Genomic DNA, 20,474 nt, shown 5'->3' with positions numbered 1-20,474 from the left:
TTATTCACGACAATTAATTATGCCATAATAGCTGAAACCTATGATCCTAAAAGGCTAAATCAGTAGATATTTGATAAAATATTCAAGAAATTATACCGATTAAATTAAGGATCAATGTCATGGCTTATCAAAAGCTGGAACTGGAATGAGGCATTCTCAGTATGTTCTTTTGACGAATGGTGAAAAATGCAGCGTGCCCATGATTTCTGCTATGATATTGTCTTGATACGATATGTCATACTTATATTCTTTAAAAATAAAGTAAACAAACTCTTAATTAGTTGTTTTGGATATATTACTATTAGGGTGCTATCGAGTCTGGTCAAATTCGAATAGTGCATTATTCAAACTCTATTTGAGTAAAAATACTTAAGTTCAAACTCATCAAGTTTTTCAAAATTGAGTTGGAACTTATTTTACAAATCGAGCTCAATCGAGTTTTGAAACTCAATTTTTTTTTATAGAAAGTTTCATAATTTTATAATAAATAATTAAAATTTATATTATAAATACACTATTCGATAAGGTTTAACGAGTACTCAAGTTTTGATTTTTTCTATTTGAACTCGACTCGATTATCTTATCAAGTAGTTCGAACTCAATTCGAATTTAGTTAACGCGGAGTTTAAGTTGAGTTACTTGCAAGCCCTGATTAATCTGCACCCCTAGTTACTACGTAAGTTCCAGGAAGCATCACGTAAAGAGAGCTCTAGGGCGCGTTTTCGCATCTCAAAGAATTCTGGCTACTACTGTTCAACTCTGTCCGGCTTGCATGCACGTTTGACCGTTCAACTAATTAAATTCGTGTAATGACGGGCAATATATTGTCTTGACTATCCGAGAAGATAAAATCATAAAACTGTAGGCAGCATTGAGATAATCATCCAGTTTACAATGACTAAATAGTTGATTCAAAGTTATCCCAGATGCCACCTCCAAAGAGAACAATCATTTCACTTCAGGTTCTAACTTCTAACTTGCCGATGGAAACAATTAACACTCGTGCAAACGTAGAAATTTGACTGTATTGTTTAACCTGTGATGTAATCAATGTTTATGAGAACGTTAAACTCAATGAATGTTGTTCCGGCTTCAAATTGCTCGTCTAATTTGGAGTGATTATGGGGATCATTACTTTTTAATAAACGTTTGTGTAAGCTTCTGACATAATTGATATTTCACCTAAACTTATTTGATTTTAATTAATCTTACAGGATTTTTCCGGAGTCAAATTACTTTATATGATCTGGACATCGGATTAAGACGCTCCAACAGTTTAACCAGAATATTGGTCTTTGACTTATTCATTGTCGTGGCTTACCTTCATTCTGGAATTCCCTAACATTATTCAATATATGCATTGTTAAATCAGATAATTCAAGTCTGAATGGCATTCAAGATCTACCAAGTGCAGTTAGCAATAGGAAGAGAATGACTGTACATTCGAAGAAATTTTCTCCATCAATTTGCGGCTAGCATTCTAGCTATAAATGGCACCCTTTCACCACAAAATTCTCCATCACGTTCTTCCCTGCATTTTTTGTAACTTATACAGCTCCATTCTTGCGTATATAGAACAACGACATCTTCTTGTTTCGGCGGCTAGCTTTTGATATCTCTATGGAGAAAACAAAACCATCCCACCTTCAAATCCAACCGCCAACCTATGGAAGCCTAGCAACCATTCTAAGCATCGACGGTGGTGGCGTTAGGGGGATTATTCCGGCCACACTACTTTCTTTCCTTGAAGCCCAACTCCAGGTATAGCATTTTCGCCTGCTTAATCATCTTAGCTTATCCAGATTTTGGTCGGGCATTCCCGTTCCTTGACTCTTTTCTTGGTTACGATCATTCCTGTTTTCTAAATGATATTGCTAGGAAGTGGATGGCGACGATGCAAGAATTGCAGATTATTTTGATCTGATAGCCGGAACAGGCACAGGTGGCCTTACAACTGTGCTATTGACAGCGCCAGATGAAAATAACCGTCCTCTCTATACTGCTAAAGATATAAACCACTTCTACAAACAGCAATTGCCTAAGATTTTTCCACATACAAGGTACCTTAGCCTTTACCATTTTTGTTTCTACTTAGGGTAGAAAGATTTGTTAGTTATGATCCGTTTCTAATATCAATAAATTCTCCTCCATTTTATGTCTTTCTAAACTCTTTCTTTTATTTACACTAAAATGTAACTTTACACTGCATCAATCAATAGTATAAGTAGAAACTATATATATATATATAAAGCAATATCTCTACACTTTAAGGTCATTGGATAAGTTATAACTATTTTGTTCTTGTATGTGTGAATGATAGGGGAAAAATTGCTAGATATATCAGAAATACAGTCAGATCGGTAACGGGTCCAAAGTACAGCGGCAAGTATCTTCGAAGGTTCACCAGAGACATCCTCGGTGAGAAGCGGATGACTGATTCCTTGACAAACGTTATTATTCCTACGTTCGACATCAAGCAGCTGTAACCAACTATTTTTTCCTCTTACGAGGTAATCACTCTTTCTTTGTGCAGAAACTAGGAAAAAAACACAAAAAATAAATTAAAACAAATGAGGATCAACTTTATCTAAATTCTGGAGTACTATGATCATACCATGTTATAGGCTTACAGCTCTGCAGGGTTGAATGCTCGGTTAGCTGACATCTGCGTTAGCACCTTTGCAACTCCGACTTACTTTCCTCCCCATTATTTCACAACCAAGGATGACGCCGGGATTGTTCGCGAATTCAATCTTATTGATGGTGGCGTTGCTGCAAGTAATCCGGTACGTACTGAAGTATATACAGCGCCTATATGGCATACCATTTTCGAAGAAAAAAATTTATACATTCTGATTTAGACAATATATATATACACTAACGAGTTTAGATACATGATACACTATCTCAATTTAAGTTTAAACTCTAAATTTTATAAATGTGACGTGCATGTAATCCGTTGGTGCACACATGGTTCCTTTGTTCCATGCCTTTCGACATAACCTAACCCTTGAACTTTGCAAGTTTGCATAAGCCTATTCACATGGCTCGTAGAAAAGACTATCCGATGATTTATCATTACCCTGCTTCTGGTTTTAAGGTATAAGGTCGCGAATAAATGAAATGATAAAAGGTTGTCAGGATAGTAGGACAATATCATAAACTTCTTCGACTTTGATTGCAGTCACAGATAGCCACAAGCCGACTTGCCAAACACGTTTTTGGCAGAAACCCGGATTTCCTTCCTATCAATCCAATGGATTACTGTCATTTCCTAGTTATATCTCTAGGCACAGGTTCTGGGAAGGTGCAGAAGAAATATAACTCGAAAAGGGCTGCCAAATGGGGTGTTTTAGGTTGGTTATTTAGCGGAGGTTCTAGACCCATTGTGGATGCATTTACTCAAGCCACTGCAAGCATGGTCGATTTCCATCTTTCTTCACATTTTCAAGCGCTTCATTCTGAAGATAATTACCTCCGAATTCAAGTATGCCTATCAATATATTTTTTTTATTTGTTAAATGCATGGCTTCAACTTTTCCTGATAATTCTTAATGCTACTGAAATTTAACTAGCTAATTAATCAAACACGCATAAATGCATATTAGGATGACGCATTAACAGGGACAGAACGATGCCTCGATGGTGCGGGGGAGAAGAATATTGAGAGACTGTCAAAAATTGGAGAAGACTTGCTGGAAAAACCGGTTGCAAGAGTTAATCTGGCGACAGGCCTCTCTGAGCCTGTCAATAATGGGGGAACAAATGCAGAAGCTTTGAATAGGTATAGACTATGGATCTGAGGGACATCATAGTGCGACAAACTATTTTGTTTTTAATTCTTCAAAATTAGTTTTGCTAACTAATTTCATCCGGATGCACTTATTTCATAGGTTTGCAAAATTACTGTCAGATGAAAGAAAACTAAGGCAGTCCAAGGCGTTGGTGGGAGCAGCAATCACCCCCTAGAGATACACAACCATTTTTTACCACATCAACAAGCCATGAAAGTCTGGAGTTACAGCATATTATTTGATTGCATGCCAAATAATTGTTTTATTCGTTGATTTATTCTTTTTTTATTGTTTAATGAAGCCCTAGAAGTGGTGGAACAGGCCTTTTCATCTAATTCCTTATATAATCTTATTGGATTCAATTCTGTCGATTGTCAAAATAATTAAAACAAGAGATTATTCCATTCATGACTGGTAACGGTTTAACGATTAAGATGAATACTACTAAGCAATGAGAACAACTTTAGTTAATACAATTAATTTTTGTGTTTAAGTCGTAACTTCAGAACTACAGCCCCTAACATGATTGATATGTATTACTATAAAAAAATTAACAATCCGACAAGTATGGTATGCTCCTCTTCAGGAGATCGAATATGAACACGAGTAGAATTTGGAAGAAAGCCGGTGCTAATTCTGCATGTTTTTTTCACTAAATAGCAACACAAATTTTTTCACCATCAATGTCTCAAGTTACATAAACTATGCTTAGTCATTGCGCAGTAATTTATAATGCATGACTCAGAAATTTGCATATGATAAAACAAGTTAGAGAATTAAGGACTAGCTTTGCTTTGTTGTCTTTGCACCTTTGAACTTGTACTGCTTTCTCACTTTGCACTCAAATTTTAATTTTTGAACATTTTGCACTATAAATTTTTATTTTTAAGTACTCTGCACTCTAAACTTTCAAGTTTATTCCGTTTGAGTCCAACACACAACCATGTTAGCAAAATTAATAGAATGGAGGATCATAAAAATTAGTGATAATATGTTGAAAGTGGTCAAAAGAAACAAAGATATCATAACTAAAATAAAATGATACATTTCCATTATTTTGTATCATACTTTATCTCATTAATTTTGCTAAGTAATGATACACTTTGTTCTAGTTGCAATCCTCTTATTGCTTTTGATCACTTTCAACATATTATCATTGATTTGTATGAACCTCTACTCCATTAATTTTACTAACATTGTTATTGATTGGATATCAATGGAATAAACTTGAGAATTTATCTGTAAAGTGTGCAAAAAATGAGAGTTTAAAATGTAAAATATTCAAAATTAAAATTTAGCGTGCAAAGTGAGGAAGTGGTATAAGTTCAAAGATGCAAAATGGAGTTAGTCCTAGAATTAAAAAGAAAAACCCGTAATAATCTTAAATGTAAGACTCAGAAATTCGTATATGAATCTATGATAATATATTCTTCAAAGAATGACGCTCGTGAGTCGTGACTGTATCACTAAATTTGTCAAATGCATGCAGATTTTATCCTGCGAGGTTAATTTAATTAAGGTCTTTCTTTAGGTGGCAGCCATGGATATCGCTAACCTGACCATGCACCAAGAAACCAGGGAGATGATCAAAAAGAAGAAGATGGTCAATTTCATTAATTAATTACAGATACAGCTTACGTACGTGCGTGCATGAGGCTTTGTGCTATTTAGTTATACAATCATTACATTTTTTTTTATTGGCATGACACGTCTGCACCAATCGGAAATCGTTGCGACCATTCAACGTTTTTGAGCAACGTTTTCCTTTCAAACAAAAACAAGTGCCATATGCGCCTCCGAAAACGAACTAAAAAGTACTATAATATATGTTCTCTGGTGAAGGATTGAATTTCAGAAAAGCCGCCATTTATTTAATTCGACAAACAACTTGCCACTGAAAAATCCATGAGGGGTCATTGTTGTAGAATGTCTATCCACAAATTATATCAGACATGTAACTGCATCATCTACGCATCTAGAGATTAGATTGATCTTTTAGTCAACTGTCAAACCATCGATAAAAATAATAAAAGAAAACTTCCAAACCATCAAAATGAAGCAAGTATTGCTTTCATATAGAGATAAACAACGTCTTGTATTAGACTGCTTCCAGCTTAAAATATTCGGATAATATAGTCAGAACAAGTATAGTTGCATGGCAATTATTTTTATGTGGGAAGTTGTCGTGCTTTTTCAAGAAATGAGATGAGACCATCTTGGTCATTTTTTCGTGTAAATAGGTGTGTACCCTTTTAAATTGCAGCCACTTCCCCTAACTTTTGAATGCTCATACTTACCTCTCTTTATGTTATGAAAAGATTGTAATATCCGTCATAAAATATATAGATCCTAAGGGGAAAATGGGGTTAAAGAAGAAAAAAGGAAACCTGTTTTCACTACTACCTTTTTATTCAAGAGTACTAACACATCTCATCTTGTATATTATATTCCATTCTCACTTCTTATAGGTGAATTCTTGGACAATTCTACAAATAACCCACCAACCAATAGGGATGCATTTTTGTTAAAAGTAGTCTTTTCAAATATTACTTAACAAAGAAAAAATATATATAAGAAAGGCCCAAGCACTAAGAAAGGATTCCTCCAAGACATAAATTAACTTTTTTTTTTTTTTGAAAAGTGACAGGCTGTCGAAGCCTGTATAATAATAAAAATAAACCTAATTGCCAGTTAAAGTGACCAAAACTCGATTCCAAGTACTGGAGCAGGGACTCTAGGTGTGCAATGGGTTACTTGATTCACCCTATTCGCGAAGAGTTTGCTTGATCCGATATACCCGAATAGGATGGTTTTTTTCACAAATAATTATGAATTTGTAGACAGGTCAAATAGGGTCGTATTCTCAGGAATTGGGGATATTTGTCTCTTTAGAAATCCAAAGTAACACAGGAGGTGTTTTTTTTATAAAGGGTGGCAATTAAAACAATTCAACTAAGAGTAAAATAGCCAACTAAAAATTAAATGACAATTCACTAAAAACAAGGTAATAATAATTAAAAGTCTAGCCAAGAAATAACTTCAACAATGATTCACCTAATTGATCATCGATGCACTAGCAATTCCAATTATTTATTAATAAATAGGTTATAACTGCCAAACAAGCAATGACAGTCAACCCCTCCTTACTGTGTCGGTGATTAAGGTACGCCCGTTAATCACTACTCTAATTGAGAAATAATTCTAGGTATGCCCATAAGATTTAATTCCCCAACTGCCTTACGTATTAGAGGAGTTCTATTCTAACAAAATAACGCATTACCAGGGTTATTTTAGATTAGCCCGCGTATTCCCCTGGCACAAGCCTAATTATGCCAGTTGTCACTATTTTAAGGCAATTAAACAATTACGGATTTAATGTCCTAATTGACAATGGATTATCGAATTAACTAATTATTCAAATCCAAGACAATCAATTAATTAAATAATCACAAATACTGCAATCAAGGAATATGCGAATACCAATAAATAAAAGAAAAAGATAAAATTAAATCGATCTCATAATTTTTAAGTGAACCAAAGCCTCCGTTGTTCCTTAACTAGAGTAAGGAAATTAGTTCATTTTTTACGAGAAAAAGCCATACGAAATTGAAACAAAAGCTGCGGCCATCTTCTACGTTTGGGAAATTTCAATTTGCTTCAAACGATGATAGGAAGCGAAAACTGCCTAGAATGATTAAATCCTTCAATTGTTCCAGCATACGCGGCAGGAGAACCACAAAGGACGAAAAGCCAACGTCAAATAGAAAAGCTACAGGGAATCATTCAATTGTGCTAATTGACATACGAGAATTGAAGCTAAGCAAAAGCCAACCAAGGAAAAGTTAACAAAAGCAACTCCAAAAGTAATCCTATCTAAAAGTCTACTCTCATGCCCTGTGCGGCGCCCCCAGCCGAGAGAAAAACTTCAGCCCCTCGTTCCGTCCTTGCCTTCGCAGAAATTACCCAACTAGGCGTACTGTCTTCTTTTCCAAAAATGCCCCTGAAACAAACTCTATCATTTGGACTTCTTTTCTGTTAAATTGGCACCTATTATCATATTTTTATTTTACTTCCTGAAATAAATACAAAATACTAAAAGTGAGTAGAATCCAACAATTAATCCACGTCGAATCAGGCAATAAGGGAAATAAATAATAAAATCGCAACCTATCAAAAAGATTTACCTTAAAGTTTTTATCGACATGAAATGGTGATATTAAAATTCTTTTGTCATTTGGTTTGTTTTAGGAATCAGATAGGGGCAATATAGGATATTCACTGTATTTTTTGTGCTTAGTTTCTAGGAAAGGTTTCTGTAATTTTCCTAACTTCAAGGGAGATGGTTCTGATTGTTAAAAACTTCTAGGGAAGTTTTTTAAATTATCCCATGAAAAAAAAGAGGACGAAAGAAAGATGCATTTATTTTGTACTTTGTCCAAATATGGAGAGCTTACGTATTTTTCAACCTGAAGTGATTAATATCCCTGTTGTTCAATTTATATTGACTATATTTATAATTTAAAACTTCTCAGATTAACTTATTGAATCAATTTATAATGACTATATAAATTTCTTGGCTTCATACCCTTCTAATCAAGGAAAGCTATTCTGATCAGTTGCTGATAGGAACCTAACAAACAATTGAATTTTTCCTTCAAGATCGCAGCATTACTTTCCAAATTTGCCTCTTTCAGAGTTTTCTAGGTCGTCAAATATGGCATATATGCCTTGGTCATTTATATTTTTTAAAGTATTGCAGCGATAGCGACATAAGCATTTCCTGGCCTCTATGCCACTACAGCACTAACACCTGCATGAATGCTCGTTATCATCGCCAAAGACAGCATGCTCTTGCGGATGAATAAAATTGACAAGAACTAACTGGTAAATTCGTCAACGTGTTAAATGCATATTCTGATCCTGTGCCTTGTGGATTACAAATTCTCCGAAATCATGGTCAAAAATTTATTTCTTTACTCAGAAAAGAGAAAAAAAAATTGAATACAACGACTAGATTGAAGCATCTCCTTTTCCTTTTCAGTCGGCGGACTCAGTTAATATCTGCATCCTGGAGTATTACATTTAGAACTAATTTCACATTCTACTTCTGAACTTGTGATACCTTTTCACTTTACACCATAAACTTTAATTTTAAATATTTTATTTCCTAAATTCACAATTTGAGATAATTTGCACCTTGAACTCTTAAATTTATCCTATCTAAGCCTAATAAATAACAAAGTTAGCAAATTTAACAGAACAGAGAATCATACAAACTAATGACAATGTATTGAAAGTGGTCAATAGCAGCAAAATGATTGTAACTAAAACAAAATGATATATTGCCATTAATTTGTATTGCCTTTTGTCTTATTAATTTTGCTAACAATGGGATAAAGTTTTGACCAGCTTGTTCTAGTTGTGATCCCTTTGGTTCTTTTGATTACTTTCAGCATATTATCATTAATTTGTATGATCTTTTATTCCGTTAATTTTGCTAACTTTATATTAATTAGACTTCAGTGAAACATGCTTGAGAGTTTAAAGTGTAAAGTGTCTAAAATTGCGAGGTTAGGATTCAAAATTTAAATTTGGGTTGCAAAGTAGAAAAAATAGAAGAAGTTTGGAGGTAGGAAGTGGAGTTAATCCTTATACTTAGTGGGCTTTACTTTTCTCTTGATTTCGTTTTCGTGGCTGCTGAAAACATTGACAAGCTTTCTTTCACAAATTTTCAGACATATAAAAAAGAAAACACCATCCTCGTACCGTGGAGGTTTTCTAAAAGATTACTTTTACGTCCAGAGCCTAAAATCCTTAGCCGATCAAAGACAAAATTACGAGGAAGTTTCCTAGAGTTTTGAGGGTTATAAAGGCACTAAGATACTTCACGGGCAACAAAGCAAGAGACTTAAAATTCTTATCTTGTTTTTCCACAAACCAAGGCAATCATTCTCTTTCCTTACTCAGCAAAAAAATTGATCTCCAAAAGTCAGGTACAATACAACCAGTTACAACTTACAATGGAGAGGGTACTATCATCTCTTCTCCCCATGCAGCCCCCGACGTATGGAAATCTAATCACAATCCTTAGCATAGATGGAGGTGGCATTAGAGGACTGATTCCTGCCGTAATCCTTGAGTACCTTGAATCTCAACTTCAGGTGACTTTCCAACTATATACATGCATACATATATGTGTGTGTATGCATACATATATATATTTGCAGATTTCAGTATTACCGTTTCTAGTGATTAAGTGTCTTTGCTTCTTGTTTTAGAAGAGTAGTTCGATCCTCACCCGTCCTATCTCCCTTCCTTCTTCTTCTTTCTCGGCCCAAAAAAAAAATATGCTCATGTACCTTATCTCAATCCGAGGAGAAATTTTATGCACTATCATTTGATGTATAGGAGCTGGACGGGGAGGATGCAAGACTTGCAGATTACTTTGACGTGATAGCAGGAACAAGCACAGGTGGCTTAATAACTTCCATGTTAGCCGCTCCAGATGAAAACAAGCGTCCTTTATTTGCTGCTAAAGACATCAAGCCCTTTTATCTTGAAAACGGCCCTAAGATATTCCCCCAGAAGTGGTAATCTTTTCTTCTTTTTTTTTTATAAATTTTTTCCTCTTTTCCTGGTAGTACAAACTTATACTACTTGATCTTTTCTCAGTTAAATGGCTTCCAAAATTTCAATTACAGGGGCAGACTCGCATCAGTAAGAAGTGCATTGAATGCTTTGTTCGGACCCAAGTATGATGGCCAGTATCTTCACCAAGTTGTGAGGGAGAAACTGGGCGAGATTCGGTTGCATGAAACCCTGACCAATATCGTCGTTCCAACTTTTGATATCAAGAATTTGCAGCCCACAATTTTCTCAACTTATGAGGTCTCTCTCTTCTCTCTCTGTATGCGGACTAGAAGTGAAACCTTATTCTATCACCGGGAAAAAAGAAAAAAAAAATAGTTGAACAAATCAATCTGTTGACGGTTAGGTTTGACATTTCTGACTGACAACTGCTACCCGTTAAGCGGCAATATTTTAGTGTTTATTAGTCGTGCCTTTGCTTTTCACAAGTTAACAATCTTCTTGTTCCTTCAAAAAAAAAAACATTAAACAAAAAACTAATCTTTCTGTTAAATTGACTGTGGAAGATTTAAATTATGAGAAATAATGTATTAATGAGAACCCGAAGGCCGTTGAAGTCCAATTTACTTTAGTATTATTGGGGAGATTTATTCACGACCTTGGACTTAACCCCCATGAGTAGTGGCTATAGTCAATTATTCACATATTGCAACAAGCGCATGGTTCCAAAGTCTCAACTTTTTTGAGCAAACTTGCCCGACCACTTTAGACCTTAATCATGGATCAATTATTATGTAGTACTACAGTTAAGACTCAAAGCACAGGGTAGGACAGTTCTTGTTTGTCATTGCATATCCAACCTTAGAATTTTCGAATTTGTAATATGCCTTAGCATTTGAATTGGGATTTTGACTTCTACTCCCAACCATATGCATGCAGGCCAAGGAAAAGAAATCCATGGATGCTCGTCTATCCGACTTATGCATCAGCACGTCTGCAGCTCCAACTTATCTTCCTGCATATTACTTCCAGAATCACGATGAACTCGGAAATGTTCAAGAGTTCAATCTTATCGATGGTGGTGTTGCCGCAAATAATCCGGTATGGCCTTCGATCTACTCACGATTATTAAATTTCGAGATTCCCTCTACCTATATATGCTGGATTACAATTTTTGCATTAGAATATACAACATGCCAGTGATTTATTTCTAATTTGCAGACGGTTTAGTACATACATATATTATATACAGTGGAAAATTAAATGCGAAAATTTTATAATGGACTTTGTAATAGACCAGTGACAGGTTGTTAAGGATCATAAAAACTATCACATTTACATATTGCCCCATTTACTGCCCAAGACCTGACAAAGAGAAAAAGGGAAAAAAATTAAAATTAAAAGAAAAAGAAAACATTGATTGATATACAAGTTTGATAAATGGATTACATGAATAATTTGGCATCGATTTCTTTGGTGCGGCAGGCTTTGGTTGCAATAAGCCAAGTAACTAAACAGATCTTCCACGGAAATCCAGATTTCTTCCCAATTAAGCCCATGGATTATGGCCGTTTTCTAGTGATTTCAATAGGCACAGGATCAGCAAAAGTTGAGCAAAGATACAATGCAGCAAAGGCTGCCAAATGGGGTGTTTTCGGGTGGTTAATTAGCGGTCATTCCACTCCCTTAGTGGATGTTTTCACGCAAGCCAGTGCAGATATGGTTGATTTGCACATTTCTGAAGTCTTCCGAGCTCTTCACTCTGAAGATAATTACCTTCGCATTCAGGATGATACATTGATCGGGACGGTTTCTTCGGTTGATATTGCAACAAAGAAGAATTTGGACAACTTGGTTATTACAGGCACCCAACTGCTGAAAAAACCCGGTTCTAGGGTCAATCAGCAGACTGGTTCAGTTGAGACAATAGCAAATGGCGGTACGAATGAGGAAGCTCTAAAAAGGTGTGGACTCAATCTTGCAACTATTAATTTCACCAATAATGTTATTCTCTCAGTCATATAATTGAGGCTTTAATTCTCTTCACCAGTTTTCTTGCTACAAATTATTAGTCTATCAAAAGAATGTTCTTTTTTTTTTTTTTTTTTATCAAAGGCTTGAGCATCTAGCTCCTTCACGCACAAAAACTACTCAGCAATTCAATATATCTAATTTGTGCAATATTGTAACCGGGCTCAATTTCTCTAATCTTCCAACCTTGAGTAATTTTTGTAAAGTATGACTCATTTGTCTTCCCATCTGTTGTAGGTTCGCAAGGCTGCTTTCTGAGGAAAGAAGACTACGGGAGCTTAGATCTCCTTTAACCAGCAAAACTGCAAAACCTCCACCCCTCACTTAATCATGCAATGCCAAAAACGATCCATTTTATTTTTTACCCAACTTTGTCAATCCAAGTCATTTCTTCTTCTTCTTCTTCTTCTTCTTTTTTTTTTTTTTTGGTCTCTGTACGTCAATTTCTTCATCCTTAAACAAACTCCCCCAGCATATTCCTCCAATATTACATAAATAAATGTATCTAAGCACCCTTTATTTTGTTCAAGAATAAAGTGAAGTGTAAATTTCTGTGGATGTCAACTTTCAAATTTCAACTATAAGCCAGATACTAAATTTCCTCTTGTTATCCGACTCTATGTTGGTCTGAGTTGAAATTCAGGAAAATGAGTTTGCTTCTCCTTCAACGTTGCAAAAATTGTATTGAGTCTCTAGACACATTAAAGTTAGTGTAAACCTGGAAAGATACAAGTAATGAAATTGATGCATGCCCAAAAAAATGCAACTATCATTCATGAGCAAATTTTCCCCAGCGAAAAAATTAAGAAAGCAAAATCAATTTATACTCCACCGGATCCGATAAGCCAGAATCTAAGAAGCCAGTTGTAACATTAAAGAGGAGATTGAAATACGAACTTCAAACCCTCTACCCTAGTCTGTGCATTCTGTTTTCGTTTTCCATAGGCAGATAATCAAAAAACAAAATAATGTTTATGCATTATTGAACAAGAAATATATAACTCCAATTTTATGAGCTCTAATAAAAGTTTGCAAATTTGTAGATTTGACGTGATTAAATGATGGCAAAAAATATGTGTGGGAGAGAGAAAAGAGAAGAATAAACTCAATTACAACGTATTTTAAATTAGAAAGAACGTCTCACGACAATAAAGACCCCAATATTTTAAATTTCTATGAACTCTCCATAAATTCATCTTTAGACTGAAATACTCCAATTAATACCCTTTTTTTACGTAACCAGACTTAGTGGATAACAAAACAGCCACACAAATAATTATTAAACAAACAACTCAATCACATAAAAAAACTACCAAATAACTTGAATGTAATGAAACAATTAGAAGTAAAAAGAAATATTTTTCTGAACTTGGCTCACTTTGCTAACAGGAAAGCTGAACCATATTGGGCAAAGCCAAATTCGTCGAGGACTGTGAAGGCATCTTGTGGCGCGCTTCGCTTCCTGGAGTGTTTCCACCAACATATGCGACAGTCAAACAAGCAATTGAGGTTTAGTTAATTTAATTCAATAGCTCAGCAAGTAAGAGCATCTTAAGAATTAAACACTCCTTTTTGACTTTTTCTTTTTGAAAAAAAAATTTAAGTGGAAGGTTTTAACTCTAAAACCTCCTATTTACAATCCCAAACTTGGAAAGTAAACAGAGCAGATATTTTCTCTGTTCCATTAAAAGTGCCATACTTTTCATTTTAAAATGTCCTAAAACATTTGTTAATTATTTTAAAAAAGTCAAAGCACTTTTTAGTCTGTATTTTCAATATAATTTTTCTTTTTAATCATATGCATGCTACCATTCGAATTTAAAATTTGAATTTGTAAGGGTAAAATTAAAAAAAGAAACACAAATATTACAATCAAATCACTATTTTTAAAAAGTTGAATTCTCCAAATATGATTAAATAAGTGGAACGAAAGGGAGTATAATGTATTGTCCTATGGTCCTAGAGGTAGTGTAATGATTCGTTAGTGATAGCTGGAGTGGAACTTATTCAAAATTTTTCTCACCAAAAAAAAAACAAAGATATAATATAGTGGGCTTCGTTAAATGCATCTCCTGTACCAATACCATATTTAGTGGGCTTTTACTTTTCTTTTGATTTCACTTTCGTGAGTGGCTGCTGAAAACGTTGACAAGCTTTTTGAACAAAATAAAAAAGAAGTATCACCCTCTGAGGTTTTCAGAAAAAAAAAAACTTTTGTGTCCAACCGATGCCAAACAAACTTTTATGGTGCAAGTTATATAATTTTTTATGCAATATTGAGGTAAAGTGAATATTGTTAATTTCCTTGTTGAATTTAATTGGAGAAATCCTATCCTAAAAGAATAAAAGCGGGAATGGAGTTAGGAACAGTGACTTTCGTCCCTCATTGGCACCTTGGCTGTGTGATCATTTTTGGAATTTCACAGCAAAGGCTAAAGTGATGGTGAGGTCCTGATGAAGGATCGGTGGGCTGGGATTTGATATTGTGATGGCGTTTTACTATCCTACCCTTTGGTACCTATTTTGGCCCTTTATGAGGAATGCCAACATAGTATGAGTTATTGACTTTTTCGTCATTTCAGCCCATTAATTACTCGACAATTGGGATTCAAGTACTAATGGTGCGCCCCCTCCAAAAAAGGAAAAAGTACTAATGGTGTGGTGCAATTAGAGCTGTTAAACGAATCGAGCTGTTCGGTAGTTCGGTTCGTTTCGACTCGTTCGTGTTCGTGAAAGACTCGTTCGAAATCTTAAATGAACCGAGTTCGAACGAATTTTTTTGTTCGATTAATAATCGAGCGAACACAAGCATGTTCGCGAGTTTTAACGAACGTTCGCGAACATGCTAAACGAACGTTCGCGAACACGAGTATGTTCGCGAGTTTTAACGAACATTCGCGAACATGGACATAATTATTATTTGATAAATTTTAGGGTTAATTTTATGGCTGGACTTTTATATTTGGAGGGCAAATTGCTTTGTTTTATTTGTTATTTTTATGTTAATGTTAGTTATATAGTTAATGAATAATAGAATTTAGTCACTTAGTGCTTTAATTGTTTTTGAGAATGGTTAATAATTTGCATGGCATATTTAAGGCTTAAAATAATTTGGATTCGAGCATTTCGAGCATGTTCGCGAACGGCTCATTTATGTTAAACGAGTCGAACACGAACTCGAATTCGAACACGAATTTTGCTTAACGAGTCGAACACGAACACAGGTTTGGAGTTCGAAAATTAACGAACGAACACGAACATTGTTCGAACTGCTTAACGAACAGAGCTCAAACATGAGATACTCGGTTCGATTCGATTCGTTTACAGCTCTAGGTGCAATAGTGCTTTGTTGTGAGGCTTCTTCTGTTCGGTTTGATCATGGTTCAAAAACCTACACATCACCAATAATCATAAAAGAAATAGAGCGGTGTTCGGCATTTGGCCATTGTCTTCTGCTGCGGAATTCTATCAATGAGCTGTGCACTATTGCAGTAAATGTAATTGAAATTCCTCCTAAAGTTGCAGAATCAATTCAAAAAAATTCGATGGTAACCAATTTTCTGTACATTGCGAACAACAGAGTGAATAAATAGCATATGCTTAGATTGAAAGGCCATGTATCTTTACAATGTGGCAACAATTTTCCGGATTGAAAGGAAAAATATCTGCTAAACATCTTGATTGAATAGCCATCAATGATAGTTACCAGTGCCCATCTATCTATTATCTTTTGGAAAAATACCGGTTTTCGTCCCCAAACTTTGGACACAAGACACATTTCGTCCCTCATCTTTCGGGCATGACACATCTGGTGTCTGAATTAAGAATTTTAGACCAAATGTTATCCTCAAACGGCAATTTATCCACCATTTAACGAAACCGGTCACGTGAGATTCACGTACCGTTAAAGCTTCTGTCCGAAAGAACCCAGGTGGAAAAGGACGTTGTCTCCACTTTCCTTGTCCAAAACCGAATCTGAGCTCACTCTCTCTCTACAAGTTCACTTTCCCCTTTCCCTTGCCTTTCACTTTCCCTTTTCCTTTCACTTCAACGACTTCCTCTGCAAATTTCCAAGCCTAAGCTCAAGCTCCATCTGAAAATTCTGCCGAGAGCAAATCCCCTCTTCCAAATCAAATTCTGCCAAGAAATAAAGTAGAAACTTGCATAAAGCAACACCCAGCATTGTGGCTGTATTTCCCTAAAATGAGATCTAGAAATCTTGAGTCGTCATCGTCATCGTCATTAAACAGCATTGTTAAGGTTTTATAAACGACTGTTTTAGTTCTTGGATTACACCTTACCTCCAAAATTTGGGAATTTACCCAAATTTTCCATTTTCTAATATTCCTACAAATATGCAAAATTATGCATATCCCTCAAATCTACCCAATATTAATGTTTTGTTAAACTCTAAATAACAAAAATATGAAATATAATATTTAAATATATTTTAATACACACAAGTTGGACGGGTAACTAGTGTGTCAGAGAGTTGCCATAATCTCCTTAAACCCGCATGCGGGTTTAAAGAGTATTCGGATATTCTCATATGCACCTATGCAAATCGAACCAACCGGATATCTTATCCGTATCCCATTTTTTTAAATAAAAATCTTATAAATTTGAAAAATAAAATCAAATTTAGATGTATTAGGGTTTTAAAAATATTATATAAGTGATAAAAATTTTATAAATTGTAAAAATAAAATCAAATTTAAATAATTAAATGTTATATTTGCCTAAGAAATAATACAATAATCATAATAATGATAATACAATAATATTGGTGTAATAAAACTGCCATTAATTTAAATATTTACTTATAATGCCCAAAGAGCCTAATTACCAATTTTTTCTTCTCGCGCTCAAATATAACATTAACCCGCATGCGAGCTAACCTTGAAATAGAAAAAACACAGAATCTTGCTTGCGGGTTTCAACGTTATTATGCAGGCGGGATTTTGACATGCTTGCTTGTGAACATGTACCACATTGCTTTGAATTTTTGTGACAAGAGGAAAGCTTTGTCTGATGAATGTATTTGTGAAATGACCTGAGTGGTGGTAGATGGGTTAATTGGGTCGGTTGCGTTACCCAATTGTTTATATCCATAAGTAAAATTTTATGATTCCCATACCCATCCCCTCACTTTTTCTTATTTATTTCTGATTTTTATTAGTTTTCATTAATTCACCAATATAACTTGTACACCTACCTTAAGGGCATTTATGGGAACAAAATTTCCTCTCTTTCCTGAAAACACTTTTTTATGTTTACTTTTGTGGTCATGGGCTGATTTTGTTACAAAATCAGAAACCTCAAGGGAGGTTAGTGTAATTGTGGAAACCTCAGGGGAGGTCAGTGAAATTGTCAGAAACCTCAGGGGAGGTTTCTGAAATTATCCCCAAATTTTTTCACCAGACAATTTCCATTAATAAAGTACCAAAACCATGTGTTCACATCGTAGCACTAATTCTGAGGAGAACAAACAAAAAAGTGACCACACCAAAATATGATGTCTGCTTCAAAAAAGGACCATTCCTATTGTCAACCTCAGTCCATAATCTACATCAAAACAAAAAAAAAAACCATCTAAGGCTCTACTATCAATATTTATAGTACTTTGTTTTTCCTTTTCATTCTTGAAGAACCAACAACTCTTTTGGTAGCAGCAGCAGTAGCAACTTCCCTGTGGACAGATTTGGTCTTGACAGGCATCTGTACATGCTCTTTCTCTTTTGTTCCATGTACTGGTTGACTGTATTTAACTTGAGCTCTTTTTAGACCGAAAACTTCATACAAATCATGAGAAGTTGGGGCTGAACTTGTAACAGCAACATCTTCTAAATGGTTAGTCTCCTGAGAGGTTAAATGTATTAAAGAACATGTATTAAATTTCTTTCAATCAGGATAAATGACATAAAGACCTTCTTGACATATGGAAAACAACTAGATATAAATAAATTACAAAGAAAAAATCTGTATTGGCACCACCAGAAATGGTATGTGGATAACAAATAAGTGACTAGATCATATAGAAAGGACTTAAGACTCTAAAAGGAAACCCCTCAATGAAGGCAGATGCAATGAACAGAAATTACTCCAATATATAATGAACATCAACAGAAATTACTCCAATATATAATGAACGGTTGGCCATGTGTGGACAAAAACAAATTCCCTGTTACTTTTCATTAGATAGTGCCTGCCTCAACATCAACTTTGCTATGATAAACTTTGCTGCTGTGGTGAGCATGTACAGTACTCACAGTTGAAGTTGCAAGTTTTGTTACATCATGCATTGATCCATCTTGAACTCTACTTTCTGCATGTGAACTTTTCTGCAAAGTAAGAAAAACAACTCAAAGTAATTTAATTTTTATAGACTATTGAATAGAAGGAGATAAAATGAAACTTTAACATCAAAACAATTGTATACAAGACTTACTGCTAGCTTGGTAGACTTATTATTTGGATTCTTGTCGAATATTTGGGGAGTACATGTAACCAGAATCTCAGTGCAATTAACTTCATCGTAGTCTCCACTGTCAACTTCATCAGATCTTGTATTGTAGGCAGCTTCTTTGCTCTTTATACCAGATCCTGAGGCATTGTTTTCATCCTTTTTAAGCTTACAAGATCTCACGTTGTGGCCTTGTTGCAGACAGTATTTGCACCTTATTACCTGCCCCACTCTACTCATTTTCTTGGCCTTTTTTTCCTTTGCTTGTTGTTCCTCATCAGCAGTCCTTCTCCTTTGTTTTTTTGGTCTTCCAGCTATTTTACCATATAAAGGGGGTTTTGGACCATCAACATCAGTCTTCTCCCAATTTCCTTCCCCATTCATTGGACAAATAGCTCCTTCATAGCTCTTTAGGTATGTTTCAACTGTATACCAGCTGGATACATATAACATGGGATCCTTTTGAGCTAACCAAAGTGCAGCAATTGCATGGGGACAAGGAATTCCTGTCAGCTCCCATCTCCTACATGAACAAGTTTGCTCTTTAATGTTCACAGCATAATGATCACCATATGGACAGGAAACTTCATACAAATCATCGTTTGACTTGAAAGGAAAACATTGTGTTGCCTTATCCATTCTCTTTTGTACTCTCTCAATGATTCTAGGACAATACATATACTCTTTCCATTTTTGTCTTGCCATGTCTCTATTCTGCTGCATTCGTTGCATCATATACAACCTTAATAATTCCATCATTTCAATGATTGGCTTCTCTCTAGCATCCAAAATCTTGCCATTGAAACATTCACAAATATTATTCAATAGCATATCACATTTCGAATGGGTGCTAAAGTAAGCTCTACTCCATTGAGATGGTGGTTTATCATCAAACCACTTGGCAGCATCCAAGTCAATTGCTGCCATTTCTTCCATTTTCCTAACAAATTCTGCTGGTGTAGTTGCCTTTGCAGCAGCCCACAATGCTCTCCTTAAAGCTTCCCCTTTGAACCCAGCAGTAGAAAAGTTGCTGTGTAAGTGCTTTACACAAAACCTATGAGCTGCATTTGGAAAAACATGAATACAAGCCTGAACTAGTCCCTTTTGCTTGTCACTCATGATTGTCCATTCATAATCTCTTTCAATTTTCAAATCTTCTTTGAGTAACTTGAAGAACCATGTCCAGGATTCCTTGTTTTCACCCTCAACTATAGCATATGCAATAGGAAAAATGCCATTATTACCATCTAGTCCAACAGCAATCAATAGAACACCCCCTGCTATTCCTTTCAAAAATGTGCCATCTACCCCAATCAACGTCCTACACCCAACCAAAAATCCTTGTTTCACTCCATGAAAACACATGTAAAGTCTTTGGAATCTTTGTTGCCCTTTTGAAGTGCCATCCACAGTCTTTAATATGATAGAACTACCAGGATTAGATTTCTGAATTTCATGCATGTACGGTCCTAACTTGCTGTATTGGTCACTTTCACTACCATGAATAATGTCCAAAGCCTTTTGTCTAGCCCTATATGTTTGTTTTTTTGTGAAGGAGCATTTGTTTTCCTTCATCACTGTTTTTCTAAAATGCTCCA

General features: G+C 35.2%; 1 protein-coding gene and 1 pseudogene across 1 annotated transcript; both read left to right on the top strand.

Annotated features, from left to right (window-relative positions):
• Positions 1-1,620: 1,620 nt before the first annotated feature.
• On the top strand, positions 1,621-3,969 carry LOC113749267 (annotated as a pseudogene).
• A 5,720-nt stretch (positions 3,970-9,689) lies between these two features.
• LOC113749686 (patatin-like protein 2) lies at positions 9,690-12,769 on the top strand. The gene is made up of 6 exons (XM_027293510.1): positions 9,690-9,955; positions 10,203-10,384; positions 10,496-10,682; positions 11,322-11,483; positions 11,868-12,346; positions 12,651-12,769. The coding sequence occupies exons 1-6, from the start codon at positions 9,815-9,817 to the stop codon at positions 12,739-12,741; spliced, it is 1,242 nt and encodes a 413-aa protein (XP_027149311.1). The 5' UTR covers positions 9,690-9,814; the 3' UTR covers positions 12,742-12,769.
• Positions 12,770-20,474: the final 7,705 nt, after the last annotated feature.

This window comes from Coffea eugenioides, chromosome 10, assembly GCF_003713205.1.
Source record: "Coffea eugenioides isolate CCC68of chromosome 10, Ceug_1.0, whole genome shotgun sequence".
In the NCBI taxonomy this organism is placed as follows: domain Eukaryota; kingdom Viridiplantae; phylum Streptophyta; class Magnoliopsida; order Gentianales; family Rubiaceae; genus Coffea; species Coffea eugenioides.
This window is presented reverse-complemented; position numbering and strand designations above follow the sequence as displayed.